Below are 16,156 nucleotides of genomic sequence, written 5' to 3' on the forward strand. Positions count from 1 at the left end.
AAGCTTTGAAGCAGAAGGTGCCATTTTTGAAATCCCAACATCTCTTTCTTTGGGGCAACAGTTAAAAATAAGAAAAGCTGGAATTCCAAGACAGCATGAAAATAAAGCCAAGTTGAGGCATTACAAGGCATTAAAGAAAACATCCACAGTTCTTCCACAAGCTCTAGAAATGTGTCACCATCTACAAAGCCTCTTCTACTGGCAAGAAGACAACTTAAAGAGATAATTGAAACAGCAAAAAATGGAAAGTAAAGTCAGATATCAAGTCTTATCTGACACTCAGAGAAACCAAGTGTTCAAATGAATAAAAAAGTTTACCCGACCATATTCCATGTTGCCATACTCTTCCTATAAACCCAGGGAATATTTTATATCAGTGTTCTAAATTTAACTAGCTTCAGTCATTTCTTAAGTATGATACAATCTAACCTTTTTCCAATGAAGGACTTGCTTTTTAATGGAAAATATGTACTTTGCATTAATGAGAAGACACAATGGCCTTGGCTTCGATGTCCTGCAACAAAATAGGTCCTTTTCTGTACATAATGCTGAGCTGTATGGTAAGGCTAGAATATAGCAAATTTATCCAAGGAATTAAAGTCTGAAGTCATTTATGCTACTCAGAATTATTTAAAAATCATAATCTTAATTTACTTATCAATTTTCTTGAAATTACAATCATTGAATTTTGGATAAAAAGCAAAACAGTTCATGAGAAAGAGGAAAATTTCATAAAACAAAAATTCTTATTAGGCAGGTCAAGCTTCAAATGATTATGCTCCATTCCACGAGAAAAGTGACTCAAATGCACTGTTAAGCAGTAAGACATCTCCAAACAGGTATGTTGTAGATCAAAGATTTTGATTTTAGTATAGCTATTACCATTCTAATAAATTAAATTTTTAATAAATTTTGTAAGACTTTTAATAAAGAATAGTAAAACTCCATCCATTATTAAAATTAAATATCATAACTAAGGTTTAAGAAGTAATGCTAAAACAATTTTTAGATCAAATTAATGTATCAAAACAGAGACACACAATTTCACTTGGTATTAATCTCAGGTATCTAGTAAAAGGACACTCAGCAAACCCAGACAAGTGCTGAGAAAAAATGTAATCACATCCAAATGTTATTCAATAAATCTGGGTCTTTTTTTTTTTTTGGTGTCCACAATGACTGACATGCCCATTAAATGTAAAGTGCCAGTTCTCTACAACCTGTGCCATGATTCAGAAAACGATTGTCATTATTTCCAAGATAATCAATGTAATCAATCAAGAGTGTTTAGTTGTCTATTTTGACAATGTACATGTTGCATTTAAAAAAGTAGCATTTAAAAGAAAAATTGTATGAAGACAGTCATATATCTGATCGCAGATGTCCAAGTTCAATTTGCTTTTCTATTCTTGAATGTGCATGCTCCAAATCTTTGCTACTCTCTTCAGAGCACCTCACTCTCATCAAGAACAAACACCAAAACAAAAACAAAACAGAACAGACAGAAACCCAGAGTTCAACTTTGCAGAGAAATAGAGACTATCAGAAGCAGACCTTCACTTTCCCTGTCTCTTACCTTCCCTCTTCCCTTAAGAGGGAGAGAGAGGCCTTGCAAGAGCATCCTTTCAGCCAACAGGGCTGGAAGTCCAAGCCTTCCCCTGCACTCCCAGGAGGGCCCCAATCATGCCAGGACCTTTCTCTCTATTAAGCAGCCCCACTTAGACTTTCAGAGTTGGAAAGAATGGTTCAGGAGCAAGCTAAGCAGATCTGAGCAAGTGTCAGATTTAGTCTTTGAGGCCCAAAAGACAAAAAAGATAAACTTGGAGTTTGGAGACCTGACAGGGAAGAAATACTTGCTGACTCTCAGGACTTTACCTGTAGAAGCTGATTTGAATTTCAGGTCAAATCATGAGTTATTATCAATCATGTCTTCTAACATGAAACAGAGGCATAAAGAGGATATGCCCAAAGTGATGCAGTTTATAATTTCAGTGCCAAAATTTAAACCTATGTCTTCAAACTCCCTAGCCTCTGCTCTATGCTGTACACTTTACCTCACTGTCACAATGTGGCGGTCAAGTCCCTAGTGCACACAGGCCACCCCAGAGAGTTCCACAGGCTGTAGACTGGAAAAGAAGCATGAGTTTTAAAATACACAAGAGACAGCTTGCTGGTTGTTAGCATCTGCAATGTCATTTTACAGTGGACATGTTCCATGGGAGGATGGCTTGGTAAAATTTGCCAAATGTCTACCTCTTGCCATGGCTTACCTGGAGATGTCATTTGCCTTCTGCCATGATCTATTGTGGTTGCTTGAATTCCCTTTTCATTGCCTCCTTCCCCTTGACTCTTCTTATCTACCTTCTCCTCACCTCCTTATCTTCCTTCAACATCCCCTGGACAAACTCATCCCCTTATGTTACTGACCACTTTTCTCCTTCTATTTACCATCAAACTCCTTGACTAGTTTTTTAACCTCTTCAGCCTCCCATGTCACAGCTCATTCGTGACTCTGCTGGCAAAGCACTAAACCTAAAAGCCCAAGGACATCTTAATCACCAAGTCCAGTGACCTCTTAGGTCTTCACATTGCGTATTTCTCCGTAGCTCTGACACTTGAATGAGACCTTCCCCTGGAAACTAGATCTTTCCTTGACTTGCAAGATCCAGCTGTCTTCTGGTTCTCTGTTTCAGCCTTTGACAGCTCAGACAAAGTCACTTGTACACCCTACATTTCCTCTCTTCTTTAAACATTGGCTCTCTAGCATCTGACCCTTCACCTGGGAGCTTCCAGTTGAAAACTACAATTGTTCCCATTTGTCATCTCATCCACAATGATGACTTCAACACACAAAATTAATTACTAGAATTTTAACCTTTGCCTTGAATTTTTTAACTGTTATGTTCCTATCTTCAAAAATCATAGCAGAATTCTCAGCTCAGCTCAACATGTTCAAGGTGAAATTCTTTTTCCTCCTTGCCATGTTATCTATCCCTGACATTCCACTTTCAGCCAATGCCTCTGTCTACCTAGTCATCAAACCTAGAGGCTTAGCAGCATCCTGGTGTTCCCCATACTACACAAACCTCAGCTTTTTAGTGAACATAAAATACTAAAAGTTGTACCCCAAAAATGACTCATAGCTGCTGAATATTTTAAGTTTTTGTGGTTTTGTTTGTTGTTTTATCTTCTTCATTCCTTCTACTTACATCAAACATTCCCTATTTCTTAACATGGACCATTATAATGGCAAAGACTCCTAATTAGATAACCAGATTCCAGTCTTTGTTCCTCAAATATATTTACAGAATTCTCTTTCTAAGAAACAAATCTAATCTCAGTAGATATTATTCTTATATTAATATCATCATATTATGCTAAGATACAATTATGTAGATGAAATCATAAGACTAAATACACATCCTCTATGTAGGGAGTGAGCTCTAGACATACTCCAAAATCAGAATTAAGAAAGAATCCCATTTAGGTCATTGTGTGTTTACTACAGAAGGCATGCAATTCATTCTGAAACAACTTCCTGATGGCATCCTTCTTATATATATCTTCATGCTAACGACTAGTAAGCAAAGAGTCAGCCAATAGTGCTCAGTAGAGAGATTCAATGAGAATGGAGCTTTTGAGCAAAACAGGGCAGGTCTGCACACCCTGAGGGCAGAATCAATTTGGTGGGAGCAGAATCCTGTCTTGTATGAGCTAGACTATGCTTATGTTTCATGTATCTTCTATGATTACTAGTCTGTGCTCCCCCTCAGTCAACAGTAACACCTTTCAGGAGGTTATAACCTGTCCCAGATCAAGAGGAGCAAGAAGGTTTCTCTGTATGTCATGTGGCCTGTGTGATGAGGCCAGCAAGGTGGGGAAAGGAATCCCAAGGTGGAACTCAGACACAGATTCAGGAAATCTCAGCCTGGCACCTTTTTCCCATGGGAGTTCTCACACTTGCATATTAATAAGAAAGCAATGTGTCCCCTCACAGTTGGTTCCTCACTGCCTAAAGTTAAGTCAGAATCTTCAAGAATGGAACTTTTCTCAAACTGGACTGAATATACTCTATCTCCTACCAATACCAAATAAACAACAAACAAACAAACAAACAAGCAAAAAAGCATGCAGGACTTTTTCTCTCCAGTCATGAAAAATCTTTCAGTGCCCCAGTGTGCCAAGCTCTGCCACACCAATGTCACTCTGCACATGCTGCTCTTAGGGACAGACAGCACTCCTCCCAGGCTAGCACATTCCTCCTCATCCTTCAGGGGTCCCCTCTGTTGCCCCCTCTTCTGAAACTCCCTTTACTCCCAGAGTGAGGGACCCCTCCTTAGCCTTGGCACCCTCATGCTATCCAGCTGTGGTCTATTGCTGCACCGCCCATGTGCCATCGTGATGCTCTCTTTCCTCTAATAAATTATGGGCTTGTTATGAACACCATGTCTAACTTCGCTCTGCATCTCCAGATGCATCTCCATTTGCCTTCTAGACTGCCATAACAAAATACCACAGATTGATGGCTCAAGCAGAAAGTTATTTCCTCACATTTCTGTAGGCTAGACACTCAAGACCAAGGCGTCAACAGGTTTGATTTCTCCTGAAGTCTCTCCCTTTAGCTTGCAAATGGCCACCTTCTCCCTGTGTCCTCCCATAGCCTTGCCTCTGTGCTAGTTCATCCTAAATACTGCCCAGTGTGTCCAAATCTCCTCCTCGTCTGAGGACACCAGTCACATTGTTTAATTGCCTCTTTGAAGGCCCTATCTGCAAATTTAGTCTTATTCTGAAGTACCGGGGGCCTAGGACTTCAACATATGGACCTTAGGAAGGTGGGGACACAATTCAGTCTGTAACATAAGCCTTAGCGACAATGCATTGAATCAAATTCAGGTCAGGACTGAAAGAGGTGTTTTCAGATTCATTCAAACTTTGCTTTGTTGCCTTTACTTTGTTTGCCTGTTTGTTTTCACAAGCACCTGCTATTTACAAAGCACTACATTAAAGCAAAGAAAAGCACATAAAGGAAGTAAATGTACAGTCTCTGTTCTCTGGGAATCTATCATCTAGACAAGTGGAATTTCTAACTGCTTTCATAAGATGTGAGGAATCTGAGGAAGTGAGCCTATGCTGGGAGAAGTCAAGGTGAGAGCCTGCAGCTATGAAATTTAGCTCCCCCCTTACCCCCTGCAAGGGCCCTGGAGCTCCAGGGAGCACCATTTGAAAGAGCTAAGAGACCAAATCATCAGGTAGTGAAGATGAAACTACTCAGTGTAAACTCTATGGCACCATAAGAACTATGGTGGTTGTTACATAGCATATAAAGATTTCTCACTGTTTTAAAGTCAACTGAGCATAAAGAATACCATGAAAAGCACTATTTTGAGAAGAAGGAAAATACAAGACCCAGAAACACAGAAAAAGTGTAGAGGAGAATATAGTAGAACTGAAAATAATGGCTAATGATGACTGGTATCCCAGGATCTTGATAACAACAGCAGCATCGGAGGAAGTAACGGTAACTACTTGTATGGCCCTCTTAAGGCCAGACACCAGGTCCACACCAATGCATGTATCATCCCATCCTTTCAACAACCTTGAGAAATGCTATTATTTCCCCTTTTGTACAGATAAAGGAAAGGACCTTGAAAAGTTTAGGAATCCCTGAAGTTACGTGGTAAATTAGAGACAAGACTCAAACTCTTGAGTAACTTAGGTCAAAGCCTGGACAGGTATCAAATATCAAAGTTATTTATTTATGATAAGATGTATATAGTGTGGAATAACCTTCCAAACTAGAAGATGTGGAAAATAACCTCTGAGTGTGACAGGAACATTCCCAGTTTCCATCTGCTCCTCAGTGCAATTAGTAATAGCACTCATTTCTCTCTCAGAAGGATCCCAGTTTAGACAGTAAATTAAATTGTCATCTTGCCACAATGCCACTGGCCCACAGTGAAACTTGTCTTACAATTTTCCAGGCAGGCCCAGTAAAAAATAAAAATGTGAGACCCTTATCAGAACGTGTTTAAAAAGTGCTACAAAGTTTCTGAAAACAGTTTCATTTCTTTTATGTATTCACTCTGCTTCTGCTCCATTGTCCCATCTGCAGAAACACAAGTTTAAAGATAAAACTAGAAAGAATTTCAAGATGGCAGTGGCAGAGAATTAAGCCAAGTGAGAGGCCTTTCTCAGCGCAAAGCCCTGTACCACTACCCAGAATGTACACCCTTGAAGGGCCCTGGGTCTGCTATGACCACTCAAATGAATCTGTGATCTTGGCCTGCTACGTCACCAGATTGCAAACAGGAAGCAGGCACAACCTACTATTGTCAAGGCTTTGGACAAGAAATTATGGATATTTGGACTGTAAAATCATTTCTTTAGAAGAAATGTTTTACACTATTTCTAATGGAGCATAAAATTTCATGTGTCAGGCAAAGCAAGAACATAAACTCAAGCATATTAGGTCACTCTCTTACCACTTTATCTATGATCTAAAAATAATTTATCTAGATAATGTAACCTACCCATCATCGCAAATGGAAATTCAAAATACATGAGAAAAAATAATAGTATATTACAAAGTCTTCCTTATCTCAATGCCTGAGTTAAATCATGCTTCTGTTTCAAAGGCAGGTACTACATGTTTAATTGAAACTTTTGGTTGCATAAATTCATATGTGCACGAGCAAAGCTAAGAAACTTAACACCCAATGGAAGAAAAAGGAGTTTCAACTTTTTAGGATTGAGGAGCTGTCCTTTAAAAATGGGGAACAGGGATAGAGGATGGGCCAATTCATTGATTCATTCATTCACTTAACAAGCATTTATGGATTACCTATACTAACACAAGCACTGCACAATATTCTGGGGAAACTCAGGCAAGCAAGACATGTGCTAGTCCTCAAGTAGCTTAAAGTCTAGTAGAATGAAAGAGGGAAACAAACAAATGCACCAACTACCTTAGACACTAGAAGAAGTAAATATTGAGAAGAGTAGGTACAAAGCAGGAAGTGCTTTAGGTGTTAAGAGGTACCTGAATCTTGAAAGCCCAATAGGAATCTACCAGGTATAGAAAGAAGGACCTTTCAATGACAATGGCAAGCCACTGCATAACTATAATCTCAGCACTGGGGAGGCTGAGGCAGGAGGTTGGGAAGTTTGAGGCCAGCCTAGGCTACATAGTGAGACCCTGTCAAAGAAGAGGAGGGGGAGGAAGAATAGTAACAAAGGCGGAGGCCTGAGAAAGAATGTCAAACCACTGGGAGGGCAACCAACTTTAAATGATTAGGGCCACCATAAAACACAGAGCTTTGCTCAAATGGTGAGTGTGAGCCTGGGGAACAACTAGGAAAAAAGATGCAAATAGAAATTACACTTAGTATAGAGAAAAAATGGCCCTGCTCATGGACTTTCTGGGGATGGGGAAAGAGAGGGCTCTCTCCTTGAAAGGACAATCGAGAAGAAATGGCTGAAAAGTTTTAAGATATTAATAAGAAAATTTCCCCCTCTGATCCTATGATATTTTAATAAAGGGAAATAATATCTTTGTTTGCTTATTTATGAGCCTATAAGTAAAAAAATATGTTCTTGGTAAAACTAAAGATAGGTTTTCTACCTTTTCTTCCTAATAGAGTCACCCTCCATTCTTGTCAATAGCTTAAAGTAATGACCCAAATCTAATATGAAGACTAAGCTAACAAACATTTAAATTTGATACAGGAATGTACTATCAATTTTTGCAACAAGTTTACCACTCAACTTGCTTACAACTGAGGTTGATTTTTTTTTAATAACTTATTGTTTGTCTCCATTTCTTATCATTACCTTAGGATAAGTTCCTAGAAGAGAAATTATCAGGGCAGAGGCTGTGAATATTTTTAAAACTTCTGGTAAATAAGAGTCTAGTAGGAAAACTACATTAACTACAGATGACCAAATAAAACTTAAATGCGATTAAATGTTGCTATGACTAATTCTCAAAGGAGAAAAATTGAATAATGTGTTATAATAGATGTTAGGCTTCGAATGGTTATGAACAGAAAGAAGCCAGAGTTAACCTTTGTCTAGGAGGACATTCAGGCTAATAACTGCATTTGTGTATAAACACATGCAAGCACAAACAATGGACAAAGAGAATGAAAAGCAGGGCGCTCATAATTTTAAGTAATGAGCGAAGTCATGAGATGATGCTCTACTTGTAGGAGGAAAATACAATTTATTTTATAACTCCCATGCTTGTTTACCTCATGGTACAGACAGTAAGAAAGCTTCCAAGTGTAATAATCAGGAGTTCAGATTAAAGGAAAAACTATCATTCTAAATAAAGAGCTGCAAATTGGTTCTTAAAATAGATTACGTTAGTTTATTTTTGCAACCTACCACTTGCACTGTACTTCTTTCATCTCTTTTCAGAAAGCACTTTAAGAAATTACTCATATTCTTCTAATGTTAAAGAACTTTGTTAGCAATAAAGTTTCAGGAAGCCAAATTCAAAACTGTTCAAAGTTGAATCTCCTTAAAACCTTGCTCTTTTCAGTCATTGCTGCATGGGAGTGTACAATAGACCTGCATATCATCAATCGCCAGGGTGTTCTCACATATCTGCACCTTTCCAAAGCATGTGACCCCTGGGGGGCTCACCTATACCGATTTTGAGAAGTCAACCAGAAGCCAGCCTGTGCACTTTACATCACTTGAGGCACTGTTCTTTCCTTCTTGACACATCAAGTGACTTTCCTCTGTTATGACTGTGAGCAGAAACTTTACAGTTTTCACAAAACCGAGCAGAAGTTTATCATTTGAAACATGTGCCTTCAGTCCAGAGGGGCTGGAACACAGTGATGGAAGAAGAAGGCCAGAAGATTTGAATTAGATGGGAGAGGCTAACTCCAGGCTCTTGGTGGACTGGAGCCAATCCTCACAATTCTTTGTCATTTCAGCAGTGAACAGGAAAAACTCCACTTTTGAGTGAGGTCTCTGAAGTAACTTTCCCTTAGTTCTGCCCCCACTGCCCTAAAATGAATGAAATGTTTTCAAAGCAGACTTCCAGTAAGGCAAGCTGAAACCTGGAAGCAATGCTGGTGTCCAGTTCTATGAAATCCTGAAGTTGTTGCACACTAGTTTTATTGCACCACTCTCAGCTCCCCTTGTGCACAGGGAACCTGAGCAGAAGACAGATTTAAACTAAGAGGAAGGAGCTTGTAGGGGAGGCATGGGGAGAGCAGGCATGTGGCTTTAATAGGCAACAGCTGCTGGAGAGGGGAACCCTGCTGCTCCTTTGCACTTCTGCACCCCTCCACCCCAGAACGCCAGGTCTCACAGATTTTTTTAACTAAAGGTGATCCACTGCCATGTGAATCTGAATAACGGACTCCAGTTCTAGCAGTCAAGGATTTTTTTTTAACTCCATGTACCTGAATATAGCACACTAGATCCTTAATCACCACAAAAGTTTAAAACAAAATATCTAGGGAAGGAGAGTAAAAACGACTCAGGCAAGTAAGCAGACCAGATCAGAAAGAAGGATAAAGAAAAGGGGGTAAGATGGGGAAGCCAGGATGCCCTGGCCAGAAGCGCTCTGCTGCTGCTTCCAGCTAACTTTTCAGACTCGGAGCTCACCAGGGCCCTGGCCACTGGGGCGCATCTGCCATCAGCAAGTCCTCTCGGGGTTACTATGCCCGGGAACTCAGCGCCCCAGCGCGGATCGGGTCCCCGCGATGTCCCCACGGGTCCCACGGCGCTGGCGCAGACAATACCGCAGGCTCTCGCCCCGCTTTCCGCTGTCCCGCTGTCCCCGCGTCGCGCGCGGGGCCACTCACCGACACCAGGAACTCCAGCGTGTCCACGTAGTCCCGCTCGGTCTTCTGCAGCTCGCTGAGCACGCACACGCGCAGGCGAAGCTGCTTCTCCACGTCCCTGGCGCCCTCGGCGCGGCCGTCCCCGCGGCTGTCCTCGCTCATGGTGGGCGCGGGACGCGGGCTGCTGCCGCGCTGCTCTGGGATACAGGAAGGGGGCTGCCTCCGCAAAGTCCGCGGGGACAGGCGACTTTACACACCGCGCACAGGCGGGGGCGGGAGAGGAGCGCGGGCTCTGCGCGAGAAACTCTGGGGACAGTGGCTCCCCTCCTCCTGCCAGGCCCTGCGCCCTGGCCCCGCAGCTCCAGCCTCATGTGGCCTGAGCCAGAGGGGAGGCGGCTCCTGTGGCCACAGCGGTGACTTGGACATTCATCAAATGCTTTCGGTCCATGTGACTCCGACCCTTTACCCTTCGCCAAATCTCAGGAAAAAGGAAACAACCCTGGGGAAGTGTGCCTTGCCAGCTAACCAAACACACACACACTCGGCACTTACAGGGAACTGGAGGGTCCCAAACCCAGGAGGACACACTCCAAGACAGCTCCTGAGACTCCCGCTTATTGTTCAGTTTTAATGGGTTTTACACAAATCTGAAAGCAAAGAAACAAGTCCCCACGGTTACATAACTGGATGAGAACCAAACAACCACGGTATTGACCATCCTGCTTTTGAAAAGAAACACATTGATTTGGGATTTCATTGGGGCACGAAACAGGTTTGCTTAAAAAAAAAAAAAAAAAAAAAAAAAGCCTGAGAATATTTCACTGAGCAGACACCCTCCAGTCTGCACTTACTTAGAAAGCCAATCAGCATGCTAAATAACTATACTATAGGAAGGTGACAGCCCCTATCCAAACCATAAACTCCAGGCACAATAAGCATTGCCGCTGAACTGTGCTGTTTAGACATCTTTGCATGTCAATAACATTTTTGCAACATCAATATAGTATGTAAATTCAAAGAGAGCCAGGGATATTTTGTGGTAGGTTTATTTCTAAGAGTTGCTGTGATTTGAAAGATAAATCTGTCATTGAATGCTCACAGACAGAAATATAGATAATCTTAGGTTTTTGAAAATGGAAAGCACAGAGTATTCCTGACTCTTTAAGTTTATTGCCATTTCTCACCTGGAAACAGAGCCAAGACCTACTAAGTACTGACAATTTCCAACAAATTTCATAAACAAAACACCCCATATGCATTTTTAACTAGATATTATCCACATATATTTTCGAGTCATTTTCTACATAGAACAACTATAAACAGTCCAAAACTAATGATGTTTAAACAACCTGAGTGAACGGTTCTTATCCAAGAAAGTGTGTTGAGTGGTTTCACATAGAAAGCATCAGCGAAACTCTAAAAAATAAAGATGCTTACCTCTGTATTTACATTAAAATAACTATAAGTTTTTTTGGTAATGACTTTTCAATGTATGGTTGTGACTACAATGTGTAATGTAACAGAGGGGTTGTACTTTTCTTCTTACATTAAAGCAAGCTGATGGAAAAGAGGCACTTTTTCTCTTTTTTTGCATAGGACTGTTTGCAAGTAGCCAGGAACATAGAGTAAATAATGGCCTTCCACCTGGTGACAGAAGAACAAAGGGCAAAGCACACTAAAGAGCAGATCTGACAGCATGGTAAACAAACAAAAGAAAGGTAGGCACAGGAAGCACACATCCAGTAATGAATGGGAAACTCAAACAGGGTCTGAAACTTCTTTTCACATACTACAGGCATCAAGGAAGAAATGTGCTTCTTCCTCTTCAGGTCTGCCTGCTTCACAATGAAAAAAATTAAGTAAATAAAATGGCTTTCCAAAAATAGATTTTCTTTTCTCCAATTGTCCCCAAGTAGAAAATAGCATGTGCAATTTCCTTTAATCAAAACATTTAGTCTATGTATAACACACCAGAACTTCCATCTCATCTGAGAGCAGTAATACTTGAGTCTGAATCACTATAAGGGAATGCTACTCCAGAGGCCAGACTCTGGGAGTGCCAACATATAGGCTCACCACTCTCCCCAAAGAAAGCAAACAGAAGTAATGATGAAAAGGCCGGAAAAGATTTTAATCAACACACCTATCTTGTGAAGATGAATAAGATAAAATATCTCTTGGGTATTTGACATGAGTTTTGAATTTAAATACAGGAAGAATTGGGCCAGAAGTATGCATAATTAAGCAGTCTTGGTCAACTTGTGGTTTGGTTGCTCAGTTCTGGTCCTGCAAGTTGGTTAGAAGAAGTCTTCACCACTTGAGAAGACGGTCTGGTACCCAGGAGATGATTGTTCCTGTTTGGGGGTGATCTCATGGGGTGGTCTGTCTGTGAAACTCTCTACTGTTACTGAAATCCATGGTGACTATAAGTTTAGGACAGAGATGAGAAACTTTCAGTTGCGTTTTTGGGAGCATCTGGAACAGGATGTCACAAAGGCCAACAGTAAGACACCGTAGTTACTCTTCTATCTGTGTCTTCAGTCTTGAAGGACACACACTGCTTAAGTGATTAACATGCCTCCCTGTAGAGTTAACTATGAGTAAGACCAAAAGTGCTTTTCAAATGCAAATATTAGTGAATTTTATGAATAAAAGTTTATTGATACAGTTTAATTCCTTGATTAATGCATGAACTGCAACACTCTTCAATACATTGTAGGGGCAGCAAAACTCCACCTCTGGCCTCTTAAGGTCGTGGCCTAGACCAAGAATTACATTGACACAAGACTGATTAACAGGAGAAAAAGCATATAAACATTTTACTACAAGTTTTATGTGGCATGTGACCCAAAGTTTTGAGACAGAGGAGACAGATGCAAAATGGAGGTAGGAAAGCCACGCTTTTATCCTACTTTTATCCTTGGGCTTTTACCTTCTGGGCCCAAGTGAAGAGTCAGTGCTTTTTAGCAAAAGCAGTTGCTAAGTGCTCATATCACCAATGTTTCACAAACATGCATGAGGTACTCCATGAACACTGCCTGGTGTTAGGACCTGAAGCCCATGGAGATCTCTAGGCAAATACTTCTCAAGGTGGGTAACAGATCGTGGCATTACAATCACCTGAGGTCTTATTAAAATGAGTGTTCCTGGGTTGGCCCAAATTGACTATCTAAGACATTATGCCCTATATTCTCTTAACAAGGTCCTCACATTATTCTTTGGCTCAATAATATTTGAGAACCACCAGCTAAAGACTTAGAATTGAGTCACTGAGTCAGAGCTAAGAAATACAAGTAACTATTAAAAGGCAAGTTGCAATGAATACTTTAAAATAAATAAAGGAACCAGCAAAAAGATACTTGTTTTAGTTATGCAGATTCAGATTTGTCTCAGCAGTGTAGAAATTCTTATGACATTTGTATTTTCTGTCCACTCTTCTCAGTCTACTCCTCAATATCATTTGTAATTATTAACAACTCCAAGACACTATGTAGTGCCTCTGCTAAGCACCTTTCAGTGTCCTCAGTAGCCCTGGCTAGAATTCTTAATTCCTCATCAAAGACCCAAGAGCATAAGAAAACAGGACTGAAGTATCTGGAAACTTTCACTTTGATGGTAAATAAGGTCTTTCATAAACTCTGAATGTGTTGTATCCCTCCCCACTTCCTCTATTGAAACTTTAGGCTCTCTGTGCCAGGAAAAGGAAAGCAACAACCAAGATGATGGATAAGATCCAGTTTTTTTTTTTTTCCTGAAATGCTAATGAGGTTGAAGCCTCCAATAAAGAAGAGATGGGAGAAAGGAAGAGAGAGAAAAGTGGCTGTGTAATAAAGTACCTTAGCCATTACATTTATTTCTTATGCATGAACTTGGTGTGGTTAAAACTCATTACCATAAGGTTCAAAGAGCCCAAGCGCAGAGCAGAGTAGATTTCCTTGGTCAGGCCCAGAGAAGGAAGACTCTGGACTAAAAGACTAGAAAGTCCAAAGCTGTCTCTTTGGAATAAGAAGGCTCTCTGGACATATTTCAGAGGGAAGTCATTTTAGCCTATTTGCCATTTTAATACTATTATTTCCCCTGGGAAAGAAATAGATTAAACTTGATACTAAAGTTCAGGAAAAAATACTATAGCTAAGGAAAGAGAGAGAGAGAGAGAGAAAGGAAGGAAGGGAAGGAGGGAAGAAAGAGAAAGAAAGAAAGAAAGAAAGGAAAGAAAGAAAGAAAGAAAGAAAGAAAGAAAGAAAGAAAGAAAGAAAGAAAGAAAGAAAGAAAGAAAGAAAGGAAGGAAGAAAGGAAGGAAGAAGGAAGGAAGAAGGAAGGAAGGAAGGAAGGAAGAAAGAAAGAAAGAAAGAAAGAGAAAGAAAGAAAGAAAGAAAGTGATTGGTGTGCTGCATGAACATCTTGGTAAATTAGGAACTCTAAGAGTCAGATTGTTCTTTATCCACACATAAAACTGACCCTATCGTTTCCTTTACTCCTCTTGTCTATGATAGATGACCCTACATCATATTACTACCCAAAAATATTACAGACACTTTGGTGCTACATGAATTTGCACATTTAAGAGTTGAACAAGAAGTAATTTTAAGAATATATCTTAATTTAGTTTATAATTCACATTTCATCTCTCAGTTACTTGCACTTAATTTTGTTGGCAATTTATTCATAACAAGTGCAACAAGTTCTGGAGCATGTAATTAATTTTATTATACTAATATAAGAATTTTAGAATGGGTCTTATTTAAAAGAACAAAATATGGTTTTCATTAATCATATTTTAACTTATGATACAAGTTTATGGCACAGCAAACTAAGTAAATGTGTGGATGGTACAGCTTCAGCAAGACTCTAAAGTTCTTAGAGAAGTGATCATTTCCAGATTAGTTCAGACCAATTCATCCTCCTAACAATAATCTAACATGCAATGGGTAATCACTTTCTCATTATGAAACTTAACCCACAATCACATCGCAAAATAAACACCCAGTTTGATTCTGTTATTAGTATCAGAAGAATATCACCCTTGCAGTGTCCATTGGCCTGCTGAGCCTTCCTCCCTATCACTTCCTTTAAAGTATGACTTCAATTCCTTCACACCACATTTCTATCTCTCTCCTCCCTGGAAGAGCTATGCATTGCCTGCTCTAGGCAGAGTAGTGTTTCCCACACAACGACAACCTCAGCCTCATTCTAATCTCCTAATCCCCAGAATTATAAATATGTTGCTTCACATATTAAAGCTAATCATAGGGTCTTGCTATGTAGCCCAGTCTGGGTTCAGGTTCACTCTGTGGTCCAGGCTGGCCTCAGACTTGGGATCTTCCTGCCTCAGCCTCTGGAGTGATGGGAATACAGGCATTCACCACTACACCCAGTTTACATGAATTCTTAAAAGCAGAATCTTTCCAGCTGTGATTACAGAGAGAGAGAGAGAGAGAGAGAGAGAAGACAGATGACTATGGGGGAGCTGGGGGGATCAAAGATGACACATGACTTTGAAGATGAAGGAAGGGCACCTACAAGCCAAGATCATAGGCAGCCTCTAGGAACTGGAAGAGGCAAGGAACCTAGAGACCCCAGAAGGAACAAAGCTCTGTTAATATCTTGATTTTAATCCAGTAAGACTCACATTGGACTTCTAACCCTCAGAAGTACATGATAATAAACGCATGTTGTTTTTAGCCACTGAATTTGTGGTCATTTGTTATTCTTCAATAAAAAACTAATGCATTTTCCTTACTCTTTTACCTCCCAACCTTTTCTCAAATCCATGTAAAGAGGCTACTCTCTCATTACAGAAATGACTGACCATGCAAAGGTCACCAATGCCTTTATGCTTTTTAATTACTGTGGAGGTTTTCATTCCTTGTTGTATTTGACCTTCCTGAAGCATTTGACATCGTCTCTCATCCAAGTAAACTTCTCTTGCTCTGCTTACTGTAATAATCACTCTTTTGGTTTTTCTTTGATCATTCTGTTCTTTCCATACTGTGTTCTCTTGTATGGCCTATTTCTAAAAGTTGATGTTTTTTGGAGTTTGGTCCCAGGTCTTCTTACTCATCCTCCTTTGGTCAATTATTCATCATCTCCTATTCCCAGTTGGTTAAGAGGTGCCCCACTGGGCATTCATTGGTCTCTGTACTTGCATGTTTCCCATGCATGAGTGCCTAGATGTTTTCACAGACAAGACTTGAGCCAGGAAAAGAAGGATCACTCTTAGACTGGTCCTCTATGAGGTTGGTCTGAATATTTGTAGAACTGGTCCTACGATCATCAGGAGTCAGAGAAGCAATCAAGAGACTTTTTCCTAAAATATAAGAGGGACCTGATCTTGCTTCAAATCTTTCAGGATA

The 16,156-nt window shown here is 40.3% G+C and overlaps 1 protein-coding gene across 1 annotated transcript in view; it reads right to left on the minus strand.

Moving 5' to 3' along the window:
* Prex2 (phosphatidylinositol-3,4,5-trisphosphate dependent Rac exchange factor 2) overlaps nucleotides 1-10,411 on the minus strand; it is a 288,123-nt gene extending 277,712 nt beyond the window's left edge. Inside the window, exon 1 of the mRNA XM_074068562.1 lies at nucleotides 9,825-10,411. Within this exon, the coding sequence (XP_073924663.1) occupies nucleotides 9,825-9,965 (141 nt within the window). The 5' untranslated portion in view covers nucleotides 9,966-10,411. The remainder of the gene's footprint in view (nucleotides 1-9,824) is intronic.
* Nucleotides 10,412-16,156: the final 5,745 nt, after the last annotated feature.

Source organism: Castor canadensis, chromosome 3 (genome assembly GCF_047511655.1).
Source record: "Castor canadensis chromosome 3, mCasCan1.hap1v2, whole genome shotgun sequence".
In the NCBI taxonomy this organism is placed as follows: domain Eukaryota; kingdom Metazoa; phylum Chordata; class Mammalia; order Rodentia; family Castoridae; genus Castor; species Castor canadensis.